The sequence below is a fragment of the Corvus kubaryi genome, unplaced genomic scaffold (assembly GCF_017639235.1).
Source record: "Corvus kubaryi isolate FWS band 111438036 unplaced genomic scaffold, C.kubaryi_AGA036_p1.0 76, whole genome shotgun sequence".
Classification (NCBI taxonomy): domain Eukaryota; kingdom Metazoa; phylum Chordata; class Aves; order Passeriformes; family Corvidae; genus Corvus; species Corvus kubaryi.
In genome coordinates this window covers 9,579,391-9,605,250 of record NW_024582063.1, presented here as the reverse complement: position 1 = coordinate 9,605,250, position 25,860 = coordinate 9,579,391, and the positions used below count along the sequence as shown (strand labels likewise).

The 25,860-nt window shown below is 40.0% G+C and overlaps 1 protein-coding gene across 1 annotated transcript in view; it reads right to left on the bottom strand.

Moving 5' to 3' along the window:
• The window catches only part of KCNH1 (potassium voltage-gated channel subfamily H member 1), a 166,709-nt gene that overhangs the window by 123,677 nt on the left and 17,172 nt on the right, over positions 1-25,860 (bottom strand). Inside the window, exons 4-6 of the mRNA XM_042051427.1 lie at positions 24,561-24,679; positions 16,592-16,984; positions 3,727-4,156 (exon numbers count right to left, since the gene is read on the bottom strand). Of these exons, the coding sequence (XP_041907361.1) occupies positions 3,727-4,156; positions 16,592-16,984; positions 24,561-24,679 (942 nt within the window). The remainder of the gene's footprint in view (positions 1-3,726; positions 4,157-16,591; positions 16,985-24,560; positions 24,680-25,860) is intronic.

The window sequence follows — 25,860 nt, the reverse complement described above, 5'->3', positions numbered from 1 at the left end:
TTATGTAACATCAGCCTCACTGAAAGATCTGTCTGTAGACATATTCCCTATTAATTAGCAATTTAGTGGCCATCTGTGGAAAGGGATAAGCAAATATGTTTTGATTCATTTAAAATGAAGCTGAGGAGTTAATTGCTTTTACTTCCCGTAGTAACACTCATCCTTCTCTCTCTATACTTACACACACATACACTCAATAAAGAAAGTGAGGCAAAATCATGCAGGTCAGTTCACAGATGTGAAGATATTTTGCTTTGCAAAACTATAATTTACCATATGTTCAGGAAAAGCAGCTACACAGTAATATGAAGCACAAGCTTCCACAGAACAGAAACTGTTAAAAGCAGCCACTGGGTACTTCATCTGTATTTTAAAATAATTTGATCTTCCCAAACAGATGTGCACTATTTGAGGTCACGAATCAAGAGCATTTTTCACCTACCCCCTCCGGTGGAGCTGCTGAAGAGACGAAACATCCCTGGGCTTACGAGTACACCACAACCCCCCACAAATCTAATTAGGGGCTGCACCTTCTCAGATCAAAAGAACCAACAGCGAAACACTTTCTCTCTGAAAACTGCAGCCACAATGAGGTCAGTGGGACAGCACGTGCATCGTCGCATTTGAGAGCACAAGAACACCTCGCTGCAGAAGGAGGCCCTGAAGCAGAGACCAGGGCTGCTGAGACAAACCCATGCTTTCTTAGACTTTGCCCCAAGTGTAAACCCAACCAACACAGCCAGCCCCATGGGCTCAATACCCACACACACCATATTCCCTTCACAGTATCTGTGCACAGCTAACATGATGTACCCACTCCTCCTACAAACTACATACATTAAACTTTTTACTGGGTCAACATTTGCACTCAGCCAAAATTCCCACTGGTCCAGGACAGCTTCACTAACCTATTTCTAAATTTTTAATTAAAAGTTACCTGGATTTATTATTCACCATAATGAAAGCTTGAAAAAAAGAGAAAATGGAAACGGTCTTACCTACTTTTTCAAACAGTTATCTGGCATCACAGCAAAGTACTACTACCAGTGGTCAGTGTGTCTATGAAGAGTTAATGCAACACAAATGTAATTCTGCCATGGGATCAGCTTTACAGAGGGAGTAAACAGTGAGAGAAGGGCACTTCAGTGGCTGAGCAGCAGGGCAAACCAAATTTTGTCTTGTGAAAGGTGGAATTACAGAGTGTTAACTCCATCTCTCTGGGCATAAGCATACTAAAGGCACATGGAAGGGCACTAGTTAAGAACTGCTTTCAAATAGCTCTAATATTCTGAGCCTTTCTGACACAAGCACCCTGTTTGGATGTCACCACAGTCCTGTGCTGACTGTAGCACAAACTTTTTAGTCAGTTTGCCAGTGGAAAAGACAGCAATGTATGTCTTAAAAATACTTGTTTACACAGCAAGTCTTCCTCAGAAACAGAGGCTCAACAGACAACATTCCAAGATCAAAGAAAAAAGTATCACTGCTATTCACACCTTTCTTCTTCAGAAACTATTCAAGATACTGAGCCACTAAACCAAAACAAAACTAGAACCAAGGTTGCTAGAAACAAGGACCTGAAAGCCTTGCAAAGCCACCACACCACCTGGCAATGCACACACCATGACCAGCCTTTCCCAGAGGTACAAGAATTTTGCACAATCAAATCATTGTAGTAAAAATAATTCTGAGCGGGAAGAACTCACACTTCCAAAAGTAAACTCTTCCTTTCCCTTTACTTGATGCCAACATCTGCACTCCAGGAACGCAGCTCTTGAGTGCCCCTACCAAACCATGGAGGCACAGCTCAAGGAGCAAACTGAAGTCAAGACCATTTACACCAATAATCAGAGGGAGAGTGCAAATGCAGTGCTGTGGCTCTGAATGGATCCAGGACCCACAGAGCTGTAGCTTCTTAGACAGCCACCAGTGGAAGGCAAGTCCCTGCCATGCACTGCACCCTGACTTTCTGCAGGGTGGCCTCACATACAGCCCATGCAAGAAAGGTGGGGCTTGAAGATATTTTTACACGTGTTCACCACCATCTCAATTACCATTTCCAGAAATGTCCGTTTCTTTGAGAAATAAAGATAAGGTAAAAATTTCAAAGGTGATCTTGCAAATGAAATTGTGACTGTAAGCTTAGCTGGCCACAGTATTGTTTAAGCCACTAGTCTTTTGATACAGCACTTATTGGTATTCCAATGAGCAGAGGATAAAACACACAAAAAGAAATGTTATAATTTTGTTTCTGCTCATCTCAATCAACATTTTTTATGCATAAATTCAGTTTCTTTCTGCCACACTGTCATATGAAGAGTTAGGAACAGGTACAAGTCCAAAACAACCCCATGTACATTCATGACTTTTTGAAGGCTATGTTTATTCATTATGCATAGGACTAAATAATAATACTGAATCATAGTAGAGGTTCTTGTTCTAGCTAGTATCATGGTCGTAACAATAAGCCAAAGATCAGGATATTTCCTATCAAACTGGCACCTTCATCAGGAAATATGTTTGGAAGCCTGTTTTGTGCTACACCACTACATTGTCTAATGCACCTTCTCATCAGAAAACTGAAAAATTTTATCCATGGTTTATGAAAATTTCCCTTCTCCTACAGGGGTGTTTTATTAGGATGATGGGACTCTTGGCAGTGGAAAAAGGTACAACAAAATTAACAAATTTTATAACTAAAATATCCCAATCCCTGTGTGATCAAGAATGCTTGTCTTGATACTTTCTCTCGCTAACCTTCAGCAGGCTTAACACTGCACATGTAATCTCAGCATGTGACACCACTGTTGCTGTAAAAGCACACATCAGAAGCAAAGATTCACATTTCCACAGCAGGCACTGTGCTGCTAATTGAGTTTCATTAGGTATTTGGTTTTAATTTTCTGCTTAGCAAGGATTGACTTTCTCCTCCTCTGGAGGAAATATCACCATAGAGAAGCTTCTATCTTTTTCCATATAATGACATGTTTTCCCATGTTTTTCCATGGACAAAGTAGATTTTTTTTCCCCTTATTTTGGTTCAAATTCCACCCTTATCTAGAAAACCATGACCTAGTTTAACAGTGACCACCATATGGTTCTTAACTCCAAGTAGCTCTCAAGGCACTTTGAACACAGATACTGCATGGAAATGACAATATGGCCAAAAGCTGGACAGCTTGGCAATATGTATCCATTCTAACAAGGATGTGTGAGCCAGAGGTGCCCAAGGAAAGCATCATCCCCCTTGCTTTAGGATACATCTGTATGCTCGGCCCATGGCAGAGCTTGTGGTTTCTAAAGAGTCCCAGTTCTCTCTCCCTTAGATGATGCTCCCAGACCTCCTCCCACACTCTGACCCACTTATCAAATGTATACAGCTCTCAGACATGCAAAGCTTGCCACATACTAAATGGAGGCAAAAAGGTTGGTGCATTAATTCTTAACAGTTTAGGCTGTAAGCATTTTATGGTTTACTTACATGAGAATATTGAGAGGATATGGACAGAATATTCCTTCCAAAATGACTGAATTTTTGCTAGTCACAGCAATACTCCTATTTGTGATTTAAACCTTACCAGGAGTGTGTAATACTTATATTGCCACCAAAAATATTTTTAGCTGCATCATATTTAACAGGATTCCAGATGTTCTCATGAACTCAGCATTCATGATATGCCGCTATTTGGTGTTGCGAATGAGAAAGACAGAATCTCTAATACTTACAGCCAATCATCATCATAGCCACAGCAAAGATCTTCTCCCCATCTGTCGTCGGAGCGATGTTCCCAAACCCGACGCTGGTGAGGCTGGTCATTGTAAAATACAGCGAGGAGATGTAGACGGAATCTTTGCTTGGCCCGCCCTCCCACTTCCCAAAGCCTGAGGTGTTGAAGCGGTAGGGAGTCCCTATGGACTCTCCCAGCTGGTAGAGCCAGCTCTCCGTGCGGATGGTGTTGGTGTCCTCGTCGATGACCTCGTAGTCGCCAATGCTGTACCAGATGCAGGCCAGCCAGTGCGCTGCCAGGCCGAACACGCACACCAGCAGCACCAGCACGGCTGCCCCGTACTCGATGTAGTGGTCCAGCTTCCGAGCCACGCGACCCAGCCGGAGGAGCCTGACCACTTTGAGGGAACTGAAGAGGCTGCTGATGCCCTGGAAGGATAAAGCACGGTGACCATTAGAATTTCATGTGGAAGCAACAGTATTCATGACTGTGGTTTCCAAAGAACAAGCTGATCCATAAAAAACAGAGAGCCACCAGTTAACAGAGAGACTGTGGAACGCAGAAAGCTTAGTGACCCTGTCCAGGCATGAATATATGCACTCCTGCCTTCATCCACTACCATTTTGTGAGTTGCTCTCTGAACTCCCTTCTCAGATTATTTGAAGAGGTTTACCAATACCTTTGTAAAAACTTCGAACAACAGGCTGTCTATTGCACATCCAGCTGTGAACTCCTATGCAACACATCAGATATAATGTCTCAGATATAACACAGATTGCAATATTTAGCTCAGACATATCAGGAAGATAAATAAAGAAGGCCAAAAAATACTGGAAGTACCTGGCAATTTGTAGTTTTCCTATTTCCTACAATGCATTTCCCATGACTTCACTTTCCTGTAAGAATTCATGCACTGATAATCAGTCCTCTGATATTTCTCATATGGACTACACAAAGCTTAAATATTTCAAATATCTCACTAATCTATATCCTTTTTATGACAGCTTTGGTATCAATGCAGTATTTCTGTGCTGAAAATAATATGGCTCCCATGAAAGAGAACTAGGCCAGCATGGAGGATTTTGTATTGTTAACTTTGATACAGATTAGCGCAAGAAGTCAAATTTAAAAACTCAAATGCATTTGGCGCATGAGAAGATCTGAATAGCCTATCATAAAAATCCTTCCTTTTGTTTTTTCTCCTTTCTCTTACCAAGACCGTTTCATACATAGAAGTCTGATTAAAATTTAAGCAGACTGGTTTAATGAGTATTTCTGGAAATGCATAATTGCGTACTTCTGGTCACCAGCTTTTACTGGAAGTTTGTTTATTCCTGCATAAACACAACTTCCTCAGTATCTCAGGCTGCTTCAATGCACTAGAAAAGATGTTTTATTAAATAATTACATAAAGTATATTGACTCATGTTCCCCAGGACTGCAGCAATATATTTTCCCTTTATTTCATGAATTCATCATGATTACATTGACTCATTTTCAGAGACAGATGTAATTTGTTACCTGGGAACACACTATCAATTTCTATTAAGTATCTGGACAAGATCTAATGCAACCAAGGGGCGGGGAGTAAAAAGAAAAAAATAAAGAAGCAGCCTTCCTTTAAATCAGAGATATTTGCAGAGATCTAGAAGAGAGCAAGTGAACTATTTTTTTCATGAATATCTACGCCAAGCTTTTCAAGTTACTGATGCAAAAATTCCTACACAAAGTAAGTTAATTTCCATTTCCCATTCATTCCATGCCCAGCTTTGTTTTGTAAACACTGGAGCAAAAGCCTCAATGCGAGTTCTGAGAATACGACACAAAAGGCCTTAATTTCCAGGGGAGGGGAAGCAGGTATTTCTGAACACTCAGTATGGAGAGGAAAAGCAAAGGGGAAAATGCAAAAAATTATAAGCACATTTTAGAATTGGGTATGCAAGTCCTGGAGTGACAAGCACATTTAGTCTCTGCATTCTAAATATTCTGACATTACAACACAGCCTTCTGGCCTTTTCCCTCAGGACCAATGCCCATCTCTCCCTTTTCTCTTTACAAACTTTAGCAGTGAAACACTAATGCTTTATATTTTGAGAGGTCTCCAGCAACGGTGCGCTTTTAGCTTCAGTCTCAAAACCAGGCCTTTTAATCACACAATTCTTCAAAGTCTCCACCCCAACATCCCAGAGAGCAGTTTTAATTTAGTTTAAAAGCAGTGGTGCAAAACCTGTTCTTACAAATTCAACATATCCCTGCGATTAAAAAAAACCCAAACAAATGCTGTTTGTCAGTGAGAGTCCTACCAATCCCAAAAAAAAAAAAAGGTTTAGGAAGGACCATTATCACCTTAGAATTTGGTTAATTCTTAATTAAAAATTAAAAATAATAAAAGAGTCAAGGATTAGAAATACCTTGGGAAAGAAAAGAATCACAGAAGAGGAGTTCAAGTAATTGGATATGAAAAATGGGAACATGAATTAAAATACATGAAATCAGATTTTAAAAGTCTAAGGCAAAACACTTTTTTCAAAAGTACTCTTATCCTAATTTCCCTTGTGAAATTCACTAAAAGAAATTGTATTAAAAAAATTAAAATGTGATTGAACTGCTTCATTTGGGAGAAAGTGATTCTACCAAATTCTGATCAGAGATAGAGAGAATTAGGCTTTTTGGACTAAAAGAACTTGAATATTTACAGAAAATATATACTTGATTTGGTTGCATTGGAAGGATACATTTAATATTCAAATTACTCCTAATACTCACCTGACCGCATTGCCAATGAGATTCTAAAAGTTCAGAAAAAGCTCTATTAAAAAAAACCAATTTATTTTTATTTCAGCTTTAACAGTGTTCACTCTTTGACTTTCTCAGAGGAAAGGATTTTTCTATTTTAAATGGATCAATATCAAGAGCAAGAACTCCCCAGGGAAATGATTATTCATATAACTCTTAAAAATTTCTAAGTGACAGAATTTCAAATTATTATAAACGACCGAAACTTAATAGACTGTTTAATAGATGATAAAGTAGGGGAAAAAACCCAGGTAGTCCTGCAATACTTTAAATCAGTACTTTTTGGCACTAGATTTAGCAAGTTATATTTTAATAGATCGGCTGGATTGAAAAATTGACAATTTTAGATTACCACTTTCTGAAATAGAACTGTACTTTTAGATTATTGTCCATTTTAATGCTCTTATCAGCACAGATTATTTGTATGCTTTTATCATACAGATGGCTCCACAATGTCACGCAAAGGGGCCTGAACTCAATTTACTTTTCTTGATGTGCATCCCACCCTCTTGGTCTGCTACTCCTGCCAGTTTGGAGAGGCAGATGAAGAGACATCCAGAGCTCGCTCTGCCCAAACGAAATAGAAAAACCTCAGTTTATAATGAGCTAGAAATGGCACTGCAGGTCCCAAGCAGGCACCCCAGAGGCTCTGCTCTAAAGGATCACCATAAGCAATGTCTGTGTGGCAGCCAGGCAAAGGACAAGGCTAAGTAATATTCCATGGAGTTCTACCTGTGTCTGATTTACCCCAACACAGGTGCAGCTATTGGTACTCTATCCAACAGAAAACATCCCTTGAGGCTATGCAAAAAAAAACCCCCAAAAAACCTGTTATATGACCAGAATAGACACATAGTACATTTTTACTGTATTTTGTTACAGAGAGAACTTGGGTGCAGCACTTACTTCAATATGCAGCACTTGGCCAAGTATGTCGGAAAATGCTGAATTTCACACATACTTATTTTCAAATGGTTTGAAGCAACTGAATGAGACTAAAAAAATTCTACTGCTGATACCTGTATATAGATGTTGATAAATATTTCATAGGTTGGCAGGTTTACTGTCATTGCCAGTGATGGCTGCTGCATAAAAAAGAAAGTGTAGTCAATTCCCTCCAAACTAAAGGGCAAGCTCAAGGCACTGAGACACTGAAGAAATAACTCCATAGCCACTGACTGAGCAGACTTGAATGTCAAAAGCCCTTAAAATCACAAACACAGCCACTCCCCCTCCCCCTCCTTCTACACATTCTTTGCAGAGTAGAACTGTACCCCAAACAGCAGAAAAACAGACCAGCTTCAGTCCTAGGGGAAAGCAGTACCCATATTTTATATTCAAAGAGAATGCTTCATAAGTTTGTCCATGAAATACTGCCAAAAGTAAATTTCCATGTATAATTTGTCATTAATTAGACCTACTCACTACATACTGTGCACATTTACAGGGCTTTCTTCTGTATTTCCTTGTTTTCTGCAAGATCTAATCTACTGTGAGTGCACCCCTGGTAACTCAGCCCTCTAAGTAGCCTTCTTTCCAAACATAAGATCCAGGACATCCATGTTTGGCTCTACCTCTCAATCAGACAACATAAGATTTGTATTATTACTTCCACACCCAGAAAAAGAGACAGAGACACTGTGAAGTCTTTTTGAAGACACAAGGGCTGTAAGCAGAGCCACTGTTGTTACTTGTGTCATTGTGGTCCCCAAGAACAGTAACAGTGGACACGACAGTGAGAGATGCTGTACAGATAAAAACAGTTGCTGCTGTTCATTTGCCATGCAAAATGAAATTCAACTCAATTCATTGGCTAATAAAAGTCCACCTAGAAAAAAATCAAAATAAAAATTGTTTACAGAACAGCCATAAAAAGTAACTGAGACCACCCCACCTGCCCCCCTCCCCCCAAAAAAGTGAGAAATAATTAAATTTCCATTCCAAACAAGGTGTAGGATGAACAACTTCAGAAAATAACTAAAATGCTACATTCACCCCACCTCCTACAGCTGCAGTAGCACAAGTACTTTAGTAATAGATTCAATCCACATGACAGTATTCACTTTTTTGGCCATTATTCACTTTTTACATGTACAGAAAGAAAACGCACTTAACCCAAGCATTAAGATTTTTTTTCTAGGCTCAAAGGAAGGATAATTTACTTCCTACTTACTATCTATTTTTAAAAAGAGAAATATTCCGTATTGGCACAAATCTTTCCTAAGTTTTCCAGCACTTTTCTCTCATATGGAACTGCTAAAGTTCAGGCTTCATCTCAATTAAAGGGAGAAGCAGGAAACTAAAAGCTAACCATTAAAAGAAGGAGAATGAAACAGACAAAAAAAAATTATTTATTCCAAAAGGAGAGGCAATGAACCAAGTTTATCACTACTGTGAGGTGAGAGCTATAGAAAGCACTGCCTTCTTTCTTGACACTTTATTTGAAGTCTGCCATGCCACAGCCTGGCTCTGCCTATCTGAAGTAACCTGGCAGCCCTGTCAGGTCATCATTAGGACTGCACATTTCCGTCACTTGTCTCCTCTGATTTTCTTAATTAGGTCTGAGAACACGACCTTTCCTACATATTGCCATATTTAGCAACCAAGAGATGAGATAACGTTATGTGCACAGGTCAAAATCAATATCTAAGCCCTCTGGATACTGCTGTGGTTTTCAGCACTGAAGAAAACATCTCCAGACTCTTAAAGCTTATTTTAGTCAGACATCTGTGAGCTTGGTTAGAATTTGGGGAGAAACAGCAATAATTCATGTATAAGAGCACAGGGTGTGGGAAGAGATGGGAAGGCTGATTTTTCATTTGTAAAACTATGTCCATGCTTGTCTTACATGCATACATGCACACTCAGAAAAACAACAAAACCAGGAAACAAACAAACTCTGTTTTCTTTTTACTTTGAGAGAAAGAACAAGAACAAAGACAACACATAAGTGACCTAAAGAAATCCCACTTTCTGCAGTAGCAAATAAAAAAATTAACCCCAATAGACAACAATCTGCTTCCCAATGCTTCTGATTCAAAGCAACAGCCAGTTCCAGAAGCTTTTACTAATCTCAAAGAGGCAAAACACCCAAAAAGGATTTACTGTTACTGGCATCTAATACCTCTCCATCTTTCCAATTCTAATCCCATCCCTAATATGAAATAGACTACAGAGCAACCACTTAGCTACTCAAAAAAATACCCTTTGTCATCTCATCTGACTCTCTGCCTCAGATCGATACAAGTATGCTGAATGGGGGGAAAAGAGGAGAGTAACTGATCCCTGTGTCTGGAACATGCTTCCCCTTATACGCAGTGTAAGTCTCCCTCTAACAGCAGCTTTTTGAAGTAATTCAGAATCTAATATATTCAGTTAGCTCTCCTTCTTGGACAAAGGCTATCACCATACATTATCACTGAAAATGTAATTCAGCGTTTTAATTCATTTAGCCTGATACAGATTGAATAGCTTATGTAGACTACTATTCTCTCTTTAACAGAATGATAAATCATGTCAGGCCTTTCAAAGCTATGAAGAAGTAGCTCTGAAATCCAGTAACACCCTTACTTATCTGTGACTTAGCAGAAAGACTAATCTGAACATTCGGAGTGCAGAAGAAGAGGAGTCAATTGGCATCATAAAGCCTCAGTAGAACCTACAGAGTGGGGCTACACCAGGCAGGGACATGGCAACACATCCTAATCTGGAATTCTCCTTTGGGAGGGGCTATCCATCAGCAGAGGAGCAGAGAGTCTCTGAGCCACCAAGGTGTATGAGCCTGGGCAAGACCAAGGAAGGTAGCAGAATTAAAATAAAGTCAGCACCTGAAGCAGAGGAGAGAATTTAACCCTGAATGTCTTCCAAGGCATAAGAGCTCTGCAGTGCCTATATACAGCATCAACACAACTTGGAAAACTGAGGATTTAGGGGGAAAAGACAGCCTGCCCCTTCATAGGGCAGCATAAAAAAGGCATGTGATGGGTAGCATGGAGGTTGGGTTTTTAAGGAAGGAAGATAGAAAAACTCATATTTGATTGGAAAAAAAATCGAGGGTGAGGAGATGTGGCACAAAGCAGACAGAGAAGAGAGACAGCCTCACTCGAATCCCCAGGAGACTTGGAACAGCAAGTGCTTCTTTTCCCTACCTGGTTTACATCCTGCTGTGCACTTTACCCCAGGAATCTGCTGTACACCATTTGCATTTCCCCAAAATACCCCTTCCACCTACCTGTCTGCTAAGGAATAATTCCTGCCTGGCAGAGCCCCCTGGGGCCATGCTGCAGAACAGAGGCACTGACAGAAGTCAGACAAGCAGCCCTCCTCCTCCACCACTGCTTTTCCTTTCCATTGCACACCCCTTCTTCCACAGTTCAAGGTCCCCAAGCTCCTTCTGAAGCTCCAAATACCACCTAGGAGCCATACCAAGAACCTTCCTAGCCATGCTCCGAGGGTTTCTGGCAGGTTACAGCCCTCAGCACACACCTCCCATGGGCTTTGTCCTGTTTCTCAGGGGCTTCTTACACAGGGACACCCAACCAAGCAGACCTCCTTCATCATCACACCCCCAATCCAAGGTGCCTGTTCCAGCCCTCCCCCTGCCCCACTCAGGGACAATAACCCAACTGCTTGATCCTTCCCCAGAAGCCCCAGTAGATGTCACCCAGTCCACAGGGTCTCACTAATCCCTCCTCATCTACTTTCATCTCATCCAAGAACCACAATTCGCCAACATTTCCTCTCTGCCTGGATCACACTCCGTGATACACAGCTGGGGTTTTTTGTTAAAGACATTACATAAAAAGTAGGTTATGACTACTTTAAAATTGCAATTAGCCATAGAAAATTATTCATTCATTACTGGATTTAGCAATAGACTCACATGCAAAATACAGCACTGCCTCATTGGACAGATTCTAATAAGAGTGGTGAACTAGTGTTTCAAATAGATTTCATATTACTCAGCTGTTTACAGTTTTAAAATTCTTTTAAAAATTATATTTTCCAGTTTGCAAAATTCATCTAACCCAAGATCTTTCTTTATGGGTCCCAGTTTATTCCATAAAACTGTAAATATGATAATTTATTCCCTTGCCCCTCATTGCATGCAATGGCAAAAGAAAGGGGAAGTTGCATGCTTTCCAGTGTAGCTACTTCAGTCATTCCTAGATAGCTGATTTGTATTAGCATGAGAGATTATTCCACTAACAAGGTTTAAATTAATCTATTGCAAAAATACTGCCTCAGAGAGTTGCCAACAATTTGACCAGCAACACATTCATTTTTTCCTCTCTCAACTCACTGTTTACTTTCCAGCTACACCACACTCACTTAGCACTAATTATCTTAATTTACTTCTATTATTTCTGCATTGTATTTTTTTCTGGAACTTTTTTTCTCATCATAAATTTATGCCTTTCAAAGCTGTACATCTTCTTTGCCTGCACACTCGCTTCTCTCCTATCCATTCACTTAAGTGAGCACTAGATCATTTATATTGAATACATCTTTCCTGATGATCTTTTACTATGCATTTATTTCTATTCTACTTCAACTAATAGAGTGATATATGGTTCTCAATTTGGCATCAGCCAACAATTGATCACAGCATTCTGCTCAAACACATATAGCAATTACTACTACAAACTCCCTATTTCAGAGATTTATATGGTGGTGACATGACTGGATTCCACCCCTACGATGAGATTTCACAACAGCATCACATGCAATAAGTCAAATTTTTTCCAATATAAATTATATCTTATGGCATTATGGATGAAAACCACAGTATAAAATTGCTCAAGATGACACTGCAAAAATATGCTTTGGAATTCAAAGTCTTAAATTGCACTGTTCTTGGCAAAAATTGTGGAATTTTCTTTAAGCCTGGTTTTTGTTAAATTTACTGACTGATGTCTGAACACAAAAAGATAACATTATCCCCCAAAGTAGGTGGTATTTCCTTAAGTGAGGAATAATACTAATTACTGTAAGGAATTACTGACAAATGCTATTTTGATCACTCGAATTTGAAAGAGACTAACACCACATGTTTTAAGGGCTGTTTAAATTTTAGACCGTTTTCTTTTCTTACTCAGACTAAATTACAGGATGATGTATTCTCTTAACAATAGAAAGCTCGAGCCTAACATTAAGTTGATTCATCAGTCAGTGGTATATTTTCTTCTGTTGAAATTCCGTGGCAGGTCAAGAAAATAATTAGTATTTAACTGTATAATTTGCTTCCAATATATAAAAGCCAGGAGAAACATCCATAACTTTACTTTCATTTGGGTAACAACAGAAATTTCTCTACAGCTATTCATTTCTTCATTTGTTGAATCCTGCTCATGTCTGAATATGAAATGCTGTACTGTCTCTTTGAGCACAGCACTTGAGATCAGTCTCTTATTTAATTATATGGCCTTGAACAAAGACATTAATGTTTTTTCTTTCCTCTTCCATCTGTAGAAAGTGGCTATTCATACTTGAGTGCCTCTTGAATTAATTGTAGTTATTAATAGTTGTATTGATTAATAGTTAATGAATTCAAATTATTTTTGTGGACAAAAATATTCTCAACCATGTGGAGAGGAAACTGGAATTTCAATTATATTGAAAAATGTGAATTGAAAATATACTAATGTTCCAAACTGCAACAAACCCAAAGAATTTTGAAATTGTCTAAAAACCACAGAAGTCACACTCAATTTTGTTTCAAGAAAATATTTTCTATTATATCTTATAATGGAATAATGAAGTAAATTGCAAAACAAAAAAAGTTACTTCAAAATAGAAAAAAAACCCAATACCAGAATTTTTTCAATTGAGTATCTGCTTGCCAAAAATATTGATCAACTCTAGTTTCACCTATTACAATTAGTGGATCATTTTAAGGATGACAAAAATGGTTTCACTATTAATCTAGAGCTAAGTGATGGGCCAGTCACAAAACTGCCCAGAGCAAAACAACCCCTCAATACCCTATTATACAGTTTTTTACTTCTTCAGTGCTGCAAGTCCTGTGTCCCTTGCAAATCAATTACCATTATGGTAATTACAGCATTCTTAAAACAAATTGACTTGTCAAGTTAGTTCTTCCATGACATCCTCAGCGTCTTCAGTGGCTTTTTTTTTTAACAGAGAATGACAGCAGACAGCAAAATAAGCAAGCTTCCACCTGGCCCAGTCTTCCTTCATTATGGGGACTGCAACAAAACCAGGATTCTATTCCCTCCTGTTTAAAATCATGTATGGAAAACATCAGACCAGGAAAACAGCAATTCATATTCTTCATCTCATTTTATCACGGCTGTTGACACTGGGTATCATTTAATCTCTGGCAATTTTTTAAAGAAAATTCACATTAGGACTTCAAAAAAAAAAAAAAAAAACAAAAAAACCAGAACCAAACCAAAAAACCCTCCCTGCAGCAGCCATGGCCACTGACTGACTCCTGTGCCATGGCTCCAAGGGAATTCCCTCTAGCAAAATTAAAGTGACACACAGATAACAGTTCGGTTTGGTTACTTGCATGTTAGCAGGGCAGCCTTGCACCTGACTGAATCCAGCTGTGAAGTTCTATAGTGTACAATCCAGGGCAAGAGAGAGGTAAAATTTAAACTAGCAAGAAAGGAAGGGAGATGACCCACAAGGGAATGCTCTACACAACAGAAAAAAAAAAGATACAAAGCAAAGATTTCTACTTTCAAGATTCCCTGAATGTGGCTTTTATTTTTTTTCTTCTTTAATAAAAGGTTATCTTTCCCTCTACAGGCAGTTCTTGAAACAGTGATCAGCATATACTGCCCCAAACCCTCTCCTGATATGCACTGTGTTATTCTGCTGGCATTGCTGGCAAAACCCCTCAGGTCCCATAAAAACCAGCCATGAGCCCTTAATAGAAGCATGGCAATTTACACCAGTGGAAATTCTGCTCTAATGATTCTACGATGATTTATACCAGCCAAATGTCAGAACCCACTATGGGAAATGGGGATGAACAGTCTTGAAAGGACAGAAATCTCGATTTCTTTTTTTTCCTTGGGCACAATAGTAGAATAACTAAAACTAACAGTTATACTGATTAAGGAGACTGTTGAAGAGCCATGGGAAAATTGAAGTACCAATCAGCTTCTCATTGCTACAAGGCAACACTGAGATGGAGAACCTGGAGAAATTCAAACTCACACAAGAATTTCTCTGCAGAATTGCTACCATGAGTCCAAAATCATCTGTGCTTAGTATGAGGGCTGTCACAGCCACTGATACAGACATTTTCCTCGGGGATGTTCTGTAGGTCACATCACTAGTCTAAAGTTAAAAAGTGTTCCTTCAGCAAAATCTTCCCCAGCTTGCCTCTATCTGCCATGGGCAGGAAAATCTTCCTTCCTGTGTTTTGGGGTTTTTTTTGTCTCTTGCTTCGTTAATTTTTAAATTTTATTTATTATTTTTACCCTTTCGTCTAAATGTCAGAAACTGACATATGGCTAGTCCTTCCATTGGTCTATCAGTGTCATGGCAAAGTAATATGTGAAAGCCCTGCAGAATAATCTGCAGTCTGGGTCTTTCATATGACAAACAAATATTTAAGGACAGGTCTCACAAGGCTTTTTTGCTTGATCTAATTTGTGTTATTTCAGTCTGTAGCTTGATATAAAATGAAAACTTCTCTAGGGAATTAAATATCAAATATCATCTCATTTTTTTCACTGCATTTAATAGTTTGCCTACCTAATGACTTGTCTCCAAGTCATTGAGAGAACCACTTTAAATTTTATTAAAAAATAGTGTAATTTTTAAAAAGTAATGGGGTTTGGTTTTGCCTATGTTCCACTTGGCATAGTTTTCTTTTGATAGCTAGGCTGTCCTTTGTAACATGGGCACATTTTAAAGGAAGTCATAACATTTAAATTTTACAGGCTAAAATTTAAATACTGATGAGGTAGGTATGCAAATCCCTCTCCTTCTCTGGAGATACTCAAACCTACCTGTGCCATTGGCTCTGGGTGAATCTGCTTTAGCAGCTGGGTTGGACTAGATGACCTCCAGAGACCTCCAAGCCCAGCCAGCCTGTGATTCTGTGATTCTGGATCTTACAGCTCTAGCATGTGTCACAGATAAACTCAGACATGTAGTTAGTTGATGATTTTATAATGTGTAACCAGAAAGCAGACTGCTGGAATCCTCTTTAAGATTTTACTAACAAATCATTAGCTCTCTGAACTATTTAGGCATGGAACTTTAATGTATTTACCTTAGGAGCATTTCCTTGGCAGACTGATCCAAAAGAACAAGAAGCTACAAAATACTAGTTTTCTGGGTTTACGTGTCTAAATGTTAGTTCTTTTGCTGGATTGTGATCTATTCCCAGAGAAATGAAGAACTAAGGAGGAGTCTGGATTTCCAGATTTCTCCCTACCCCTTAATTCAATTATGAAATTACCAAACAAGCATCTTCAATTGCTTCACCTTCCTCAAAAAACAACTGTTGCCAAACAATGCTGCACGGATCACCAGATATCCGCACAGTGCTTTCTGGTGCTCTAAGACAATTCAGTGAGTCACTGCCTGCCTCTTTGCCACCTGCTATAGAGTACTAGAAGCAGCTGAGAAAAGTGTATTTTACTTCTCAGTTGTTCCTGTGAAGAATTGGCATTAGCAGAAATACCCTGTTTGGTCATGAGTGAAAGCAAGCACAGCCTGCCCCGAGAAACTGTCCTGACACACAGCTCAAACTATTCCTGGTAAGGCAGATGGAGCAGTCTTCCTCAGTGCTGTACAGAGGTGCTGCTGTCTGCCTCTACCTGCCCTCCTGAACTCTGAGGATGCAGAAAGAAGGAAAATAAACACAGATTTTTAACAGCAGAAACTACAGCAGCAATTAAAGAATGAGCCTTCTGGCTAGGACTCGTAAGCAAACCTCTATGCATGCTGTGGGTGGCTACCAGAGACATATGTACAGTAATTCAATAAATTTAAAAACATAAATTCCTTTCTTCTCTCCCGCACCTCCTCCCAACCGTCGAGTAATAATTAATGGGTGGAATTTAAACTGGTATACTGACCTCATCAACATTCTCAAATGCATTGATGACATCATATGGCAGGCAGGAGAGCAGGTCAATCACAAACCAGGTCTTCAAGTAATTCATGCGAATCAGCTTGGGGTCAGAGATCACCTCTCCTGCCGGCCCCACAAAGGTGGTGTGGAAATTAAGCACAATGTCGACCAGAAAAATGACATCTACAATGCTGTCAACTACTAGCCATGCCACGTTGTTCTGTTTGGTTTTAAAGGAGACATTGTAAGGGACCAAAATAGCAGTGTAGAAGGTTAAAATCAAGATGATCCAGTCCCAGGTAGTCTTGAAAACACAATAATGCAAAATTATATGCGGTGGAGTCTTTGGTGCCTCTTGTTTGTACTGTGGGAGGATTTCAGAACCCAGCTGCAATACCTGTAGTCAGAGAGATTTCAGAGAAAAAAGAAAACATGCTTACTTTTTTTATGGTATTTTTCACACTGTAGTTTCTCAAGCTCAGTACAACAGTTCATAAAAATACATGTCCATTAACTACTTTTATCACCATGAAATGGTAAGCAAGCCAAGAAAAGTATTCTGTTACACAAATCAGCATCAAACTAAGAACAGCTGTTTCTTTTAATGCCATTAATTATTTTTTGACTCTAAACCTAATGTGTGGGGTGTCCAAGGCATACAGAGAAGAGGTAACTCCTTCAGCTATCTAGACAGACGAGGCAGAAAAATGATGGGCAAGAATAGGCAGGAAGGAAGGTGAGAATAGAAATTGCTGGCAAAACCAGGAACAATACACAACGGAGTTCCAGTCCAGCAGCAGGACCACTGGACTACATTTTTTTCAACATTGGCTATTTAACTCTTCACTATACCATGTCTGAAACAGTCTCAAACTACAATCTGTCAGGAATGCACAGGCCTTTCTTCCTCTTCTCTGAGCTGTGCAGGTCCAAAGCCCACGGATATCTATCATTAGCCTCAATAAACTCATTTTGGATTTCAACTTTTCGTTCAGAGAAAGAAGCTCAGTGTCTTAACTACCTGATGGTGTAGAATAGTAGAAAGATAGAATCATTAATGTTGGAAAAGACCCCTAAGATTGTTGAGTCCAACAATTAACCCAGTACCACCATGTTCTCCAATAAACCATGCCCCCAAGTGCCACATCCACACGCCTTTTGAACACTTCTAGGCATGGTGATGCCACCATTTCCTGGGAAATCTGTTCCAATCCTTGACAACCCTTTCAGTGAAGAAATTTTTCCTAATATCTAATCTAAACCTCCCCTGGTGCAACTTGAGGCCATTTCCTCTGGTCCTGTCATTTGTTACCTGGAAGAAGAGACCAATCTCCCCCTCACTACACCTTCCCTTCAGGCAGCTGTAGAGTGAATGGTCCCCCCGAGCCTCTTTTTTCTCCAGGCCAAACAACCCCAGCTCCCCCAGCTGCTCCTCATCAAACTTGTTCTCTAAACCCTTCACCACCTTCATTGCCCTTCTTCGGACACACTCCAATGCCTCAATGTCCCTCTTGCCGTAGGGCGCTCCAAACTGAACGCAGGGTTTGAGGGGACCTGCCGAGGCACACTGTTGAGTTACACTGCAGCTAGGTCTGAATTCAGGAAAGCACTACTGCAAACGATCATCTGCCAGCATGTGTTTTAAACCCTGGACCTCAAGCTGAGCACATGCTGACAGTGAGCACTGTTTTGCATAAGTGCAGTCTCAATCAGTGCTGCCCATTTGATGTCTGCTCTCTCTCCAGTTCTGCCCACTGCTGTGAAAACAGTATTATCATGTATTTAATTCTTGGGAACTCAAGTTTCTTTCACATACCTATGAATAAGAACGTGTTTGTTTATACATATGGATATACATGAGGGTGAAATCAACATCAAGAACCTGTGTCCTAATAAAGAAGTTAAATTTTAAAATTAATTTTACCCTGGATGAGTTATGAAAGTAAACTGAAAGGATGATAGAGGCTTGCTCAAGTGAAATGTGTTTGGTAATGCCAAACTCACAGAACCTGTGAGAAGTATTTAGGAGCATGGTTCCTTTTTCACATTTATTTACACATAGTTCAGAGCAATAGGAAGCAGAGAAGGAAATTAAATGGCTGTTTTTCTCAGGGAAAAGATAAGACAACACAGCTAGAATAGAAGGATGTCTTCCTTTCACGCTCCTTATCTCAGCTTTTTTAATGTCAGTTATTTAGACATGGATTTTATCCTCAGGCTTTTCTGAGTGCCTTTTTTTTTCTTTTTGGTGAACTGGTGAGATTTTTTTCCAACAGTTTCAGCCAAAGGGGACAAAAAAACCCAATCAGCTACAAAAGTTCTACTTGGACAAAACAGTCTCAGATGAAACTCCCTGCTGCTTTGAACCTCACATAATCACTTGTGTACACAACAGGCGTCAGACACTGTCAGGTCACAGTTCCTAGCACATGTGTAAACGAGAATGGGAATTGCAAGCCTGCTGACTTTGAGTCCAGTATGTTCTCCTGAAGACAATTAACATGACCTGCTCTGACAGACCTGCATGTTACCACAGAGGCATTAAGAGTTTGAAAAAATTTTGATTAAAAGAAACCAAGAGGACTCAGTATTTATGTTGTCTTGTGGTGAGAGGAGCTGGAAGCAGCACAAGGCACATGCAGTCTCTCTTCTCTGCTTCTCTGCAGGAGGCACTGGCCAAGCCCATGCAGTCCCCAGAAGTCACTGGTAGTGACTGGAAGAGGCATAGGCTGTATATTGAGTCCGTGTGTGTACTCAGAGCATCGTTCCCTTCAAGGCTTGTTTGCACTCCCAGCAACAGATGTTGGGATGTCTTTTCTCAACAAAAGCTCTATCCCAAATCAATATTGCAAATACCTCCTGCCCTCCCTTTTGCACATTGCAGCTGTACCTGAATCACTTGGAAAGCAACGAGTTGCAACTGGCTTTTATGAGGCTCTGCATGAGCAGCAGCTCTAACATAGGATCCTAAGCCTGAAATATGCTTCACTGGGCGAGGAGAGTCCTCTGCAATACTCATTCACTGGAATAACTGATCAGCAAACCAAGCACCTCCATCAATAGTAACATTTTTCAGTCATTTAGCTGGATTTCAGTTCTAATGCTGAGATTTTACTGGTGTGGGGAGACAGGATCACCCTTCAAATGCAGCAGGAAAGCATAATTGCTTCTGCAATCACAGGTCTGCTACAGCTTATTTTTTAACCCCTGGTATTATATGAATAAGTTCAATATTTTGGTAACTGTTCTAATCAGCACAGGAACTTCAACCATGAAAAACTGAAAAAAAAAACTTGTTAGTTCTTGTCAGCTTGGTTCTTATCTATACATATGTAAGTTCTAGACTGAGAATTGTATCGTGCATTCCATTTTGGTCACTGCTGCTCTCTTTGTACTCCAAGAACTCGTGGAAATTTTGCATCAACGAAACTAGATTTTCTGGAAAATATACTAATGTATACCCAAATAGGGAAAAAGGCAAGAACAATCTCTGTTCAACAAAAAAGAAGGAGCTAAATTATGGTGTCCATTTTTTTGCCGTAAATAGAAAAAAACCCATTAAAATAAAGCCAGTGGAACTGTAGGAATGTAAAACTGAACTGAAAGCAGAAAAAACAGATTTCTAGTTCCAACTCGTTAAGAAAATAAACTGCTGCTTCAGTGTTTTAAAATGCCATCACCAAATACAAAGCACTCTCTCCTTGCTTCTTTGAGGTGCAAGGGCTACAGCACAGGAAAATAAAAGGATTGATGGTGGATTGATCTCCTTCCCTTCCTATTGAGAAAGTAAACATCCTCTAAACTATCTGAATGGCTGGGGACCTTATTAATAAGTCTTTTGAACTTCTGTTACCCCCCTGGAGTCTCGGGTGAAGCTCTGCCAATAGTTATTTAAAGAGACCAGGGGCCATGGCTTTAGCTGGTCTCCAGCAGGATGTGCACCAGCACTGTGAACATGAATCTTGAATGGAGGGGCAGGAGACAGGCAGCAAGGAACAGGGATTCCAATCACTCACCAGGTGGGGAAAGCCACCTGCAGCAAGCCTGAGGTGCCTCCAGTCCTCTTTTTGTGTGGGGTGGAGGTGACAAGTTCTAGCCTGGGCTCCCTCTCACTACATCACTGCCATGCACCTTTGCAAAACCACCCCATCTCACTGGCACTGCTGGAGATGGTTTCACAGCTTGAGGTAAAAGAAGGGCACTGTCCCAGCTCACACTCTCTCTCTCAGGAAAGGCAACTTGCTTTGCACACTGGCAAAAGTCTCGCAGTGCCTAGGGCCACCAGCCAAGAGCTTTCAAAGGCACCAAATTCTTCATTTCACTGAAGGAAGAGAAACACGCCCACAACAAAGCTTAATAATCTCAGAGAACAAGCATGTGCCTTTATCATAGAGCACAACAAAAGAGCTCAGTTCTGCAGGCAAACCACAGAGCTTGGTGCTAAAGATCAAAGTTTTCTCATGTCAATGCATTGGAAGTTACAAGGGCTCCTTTCTCCACTTTTCACACCAAGGGCCACACCGAGTCTATTTCTTCACCATCCTTCCAGACACACACACCACCCCTGGTTCATCAGGAGATGAAGAGCTATAAACACCACTCTCTGCACCATCCAGCAAACCCAGGTCGATGCAAAGTACCTTCTGCCCTATTCCAAGGTGCTCCTGCTGCCCTCCAGCCCCTAGGGAGTGTAGTGCCAACCTGAGACAGGTTTGCTGAAGTAGTCAGGTGTGGTTACTCACACACATGAACTAACTACATTCAAACGGCTTGTAAAGCTACTTCTCCTGGAGAGGAAAACAAAAAAACAAACCCCAAGAAATTAATATGAAAGTAATTATGAAGAAAATGTACACAACTGTATAAACCAATATGCTGAGCTTCCATTCGTGTGCACTGGACAATTTGATTACTACAATTTTCTGAATAATTGAAACAACTCTGGTTTTGGAAGATTTTTCACTGTTATAGAGTTTTATCATAGTAAAAGAAATATTTATTTCAGAAATTTATTAATGAAAGTATTATTTCAGTTACTTATGATTCATCAGAGAATACAGCTGTATTATCTGCATTTATTATTTGTGGTAATGATGCATGATGCTTTAATAGCTCTCTGAAGCTGGAGAATTTTATTCCAAGAGCAGAAATGCCAAATTTCATCATGGGTTTTACAAGGTTGTGTTCTTTTTTAAACACAGAAAAATTTAAAAAAAAAAAATTTTTTTTTTTCAAGATGGTGAATATATCCCAAATCAGGAGTCATAAATTGCCTCAAAAGTGGTTACAATGATTCATTTATTTTTAAGACTGTATGACTGGAGAGCAAAAAAAGAGCCAACACACAAACACTCACTCATTTCCAGCGTAATCTCTCCTTTTCGTGCTTTCAACTGCACCTATTTGCTGTCTCGCACTCTCCCTTGCTTTTGTTTTCACAAGCATCCACCCAAATTGCTCCCAAGCTAAGGGCTAGGTGCTAAGCCTCAATATTTTGATTGGCAGTTTTAATGGCAGTTATAAGTTCCTGGTAAACAATGTTAAAAAAAAAAATGGCAGAAGTTCCATTCTTAATCAGTGCTGCTAAGCACCATTATAATTTTTCTGCTTTTATTTCTCATAACTATCATAATTTTTTTAATTTTGACACAATCTGGTTTGCCCAGAACTGCCTGGCAAAGGCACACCATCCCTACAATCAGCTCTTTGGTGATAGAGCAACAGAAATGCATCAGTTACTTTATAAACTCCTATTGTGAAATGTTGTCTCAGAGCTACCTAACACCTGTGTGCTGATTGCATCATTAATTTGGGTAGTTTTCATATGACTGCTATTAGAGAAGTCAGGCTAAAAAAAAAATCTATGCCTACTGGAGAAAGTCAGAGACTGAAGCTTGTATTATCCATGGCCTGTTAGTCTGTCACTAACACCTTTCTTAAACTGTTTCATAAACAATAAAAAATTGTAAGCTGTTGTGGCAGGCTCCAACACCTTGCCCTCCTCAGGTTCTAGGATGCAACCGCCTCCTGAGACATTCAAAAATATAAGTGATAAATAACTAAAAGCAACACAAATAACACTGCAATAAATGTGGAGCCTTCTCATGCAAACAAGATTGATGTGAAGTGTCATAGTGAGTAGCAAAAGAAAAAGGATGAATTTTAAAATTTCAAATAGGTTACTGCAGGGATGAAGGAAAAAAAAAAAGAAAAAAGATTTGAAAATACAACAGGGAACAGTTTGAGATCCCATATTCAATACTATCAAGAAACCTTTGCAGAATAAGGAGCCTGGCACCCCATATATCTTCAAATAAAGAAAAGTGGTCTTGTCTGTATGATTATCTGCACTCTTCTTTTCTCTAGTGTAGTTTTATTGACTTAAATGGAATTACAGCAGAAATAAAAGCTACCTAACATCACAGCTGGGGCTAATGTTCTTTGTAAAATTATGACTGCAATATTCAGTCAGCAATTAAAGAAACTCATTTCAGACACGTAAACTATACACTTGCCCTTTATTATTTGTAATGAATCAATTGGCTGTGCCAGTAAGAATACTTGCAAAGACTTGTTGAGCACACGGACTTGCAAAATGTTTTGGTAACGTGTAGTCACTGAGGTCCAAACTGAGGTTCACTGAGCCAAACAGAGTAACCTCAGACCCTTTGCCTTACGTTCTGCTGCCTACATTTTAGCATTAACTAAAATTCAGGGGTAGAGATCTAAGGAGAAGAAAGGATTATTTGATATGAAGCTTTGAGTAGGATAAGAAGGAAAACTGTTCCAAATTCCAGGATGCTAAAGCAACCTCAGGGTGGACATGTGCTAATCACATGGTGTTCCTGCACTATGGTGTCCATGTGAATGTCTGTCCCTCCCCTGTGCTAGCATGATCCATGTTATTTCTGTACTTCCAACAGAAACTGGTTTCCCCTTCTTGAGTACTTCTGTATTAAATACTGAATAGGTAGATCCTGTCTGTGGGAATTTCATCATTATATGTGATAATAACACAGGCCTGAGCAGGAGACTTTTAGTTGGCATAGAAACTAAGACGTACACAACAAAACTAACAGAGTATAGTATAACTGACTATATGGAGACCTCATGGAACCCATCACTGCCTTACACCTCCAGCTGCACAGGAAGATCAAGAATTACTGACTAGTCACAGCTGCTGCCATGGCATTCACAGCAGGAAGCGACACAGGACTGCCATGTTATACTGGCTGTGCTGTCATTAACATCGTATCAAGCCTCTCCCCAAGCTGTTTTTATGCCAGGGAGACCCTGCTCCTGGCCCAGGAGACAGCTACAGGAAACTTGGGACAGTCTCTCCCCCTCGTGGCGAAAGCCCTCAAACCCTAAGTGCTCCAAGGAGCCTTCTCTGCCTAGAGCTTATCTCGAGACTTTGAGAGACTACTTAAATCACAAGGTTTCACTCTCCTAATCTGCCTGCAATGTTGCTTTGTGGCATCTCACAGCTGTTCTGTCCATAACACCAGTAACTGAAACACGTTTTAACCAGCTGGTAATGCAGGGTTGGGATCCCACTGAAAAGAAACCAGACATAAATTAATTCAGAGAACAACCATGTCATGGATTCTCCAGAATTTCCTTGTGTACTAGACTGAATTTTTCTCACCTCAATTTTACATAAGTAAACAGTCCACAATCCTCCTCTTATTAAGATCCTCAGAAGAATGGAAACTAAGCAAGAAAGTATTATTTTAAGAACACCTTTATAAGACTTCGTTAAGATATGGAACACAACACTGCAATTAGGAAGTCTTTGGGACACCTGTTTTCATTCTGCTGTCATGGGACGCATTTGACAGCACATGTGCCATATTCCAAGCTTCAGATTCCCAGGGCAGGGAGGACTGACAGTTCTTGGCTCACGCAGAGACAACATACCCACAAAGGCTAAAAACATTTCTTTACAGCCTCCTGGGGAAAGAAGAAATTACCTCAGCAAGTCTTGAGTGCTTGTGAACGTTCTCTCCTTTCTGCACGCTGGGAGCAAGCTGCTGCAGCACTCCTCGGCTGCTCGTGAGGGCACGGGTCAAGCGGGCAAACTTCCCCCAACCTTGAGAAAACATGCAAGATTAGACACATTACCAAAAAAAGCTACAAGCGTACCTCATAAAACCTCTTACAACTAACGGGGGGAAAAGAAGTTAAAACAGAGCAATCTGCTTTAATTCTGACCAGAAGGGAGTATAATTTAACCAAGTACCAGATAAAAGCAAGCCAGAAAATAGGTGTCAGCATGGTACTGTAATAAAACCCATGACTGCTGTGACTTTGTACTCAATGACTCTACAAAAGTACTGCTACATGAACTGCATATTTTGCAAGGATAAATGTCCACTATACAATAATCTCATATTAAATCTAATGACCAGATTTGGATCTCGCAGCACTGCAGAAGACACTCCAGACTAATCAAGATGTAAGACTAGAGTCGTGCACCATGAAAATTACAATTGTCTGTAACAGAAGTAAATCTGGCCTCAGATGCATCAAGCATAGATCTGGAATAAGAAGAGAAATATACATAAGATAATAAAAAGCAGAGCAGAAAAGCAAAACAAAATCATTAATTTTACCCTCTCTAAACAAAAGGGGGAATATACTGATAGATTTTCTCTAACTCTAATTAAACATTTAGCAGCTTCTGGCAGAGAAGTCATATGCTGAATTTTAATTCGGAATATTTTTTACAGTGATTTCAAATACCCCTCAAAATAGAAGACCATCAATGACAGTCAAAAGAGCTAGCTACAACTATAATTTTTATGAGCAGTACTTTGCCATAACAGAAAGTCAGGCAGAGTATGCATCTGGGTATTTTTGGTATACTGAAAGGAAAGTATCAGTGCATTTACTCCTGATCTTGAAAAATGCTAGCACCGCCTGGGAGCTGTTGAGCTCCTACTCCTCATCTCCTACTCCAATTAAGGATGCTCAGCACTTTGATGATTCACTCTATAATGAGAACCTGGTAGGGAAAACGTCCCCTACACAGCTTTCTTGTAGACTCCTTTTACGTACTGGAAGGTGCTGTAAGGTGTCCCCAGAGTCTTCTCCTCTCCAGGCTGAGCACCCACAACTCTCCCAGCCTGTCTGCACAGCAGAGGTGCTCCAGCCCTGTAAGCATCTTCGTGACCCTCCTCTGAACTCACTCAACAGGCCCTTCTTACGCTGGGGGACTCGGAGCTGAGTGCAGTACTCCACGTGGGGTCACATGAGATTAGAGCAGGAGAA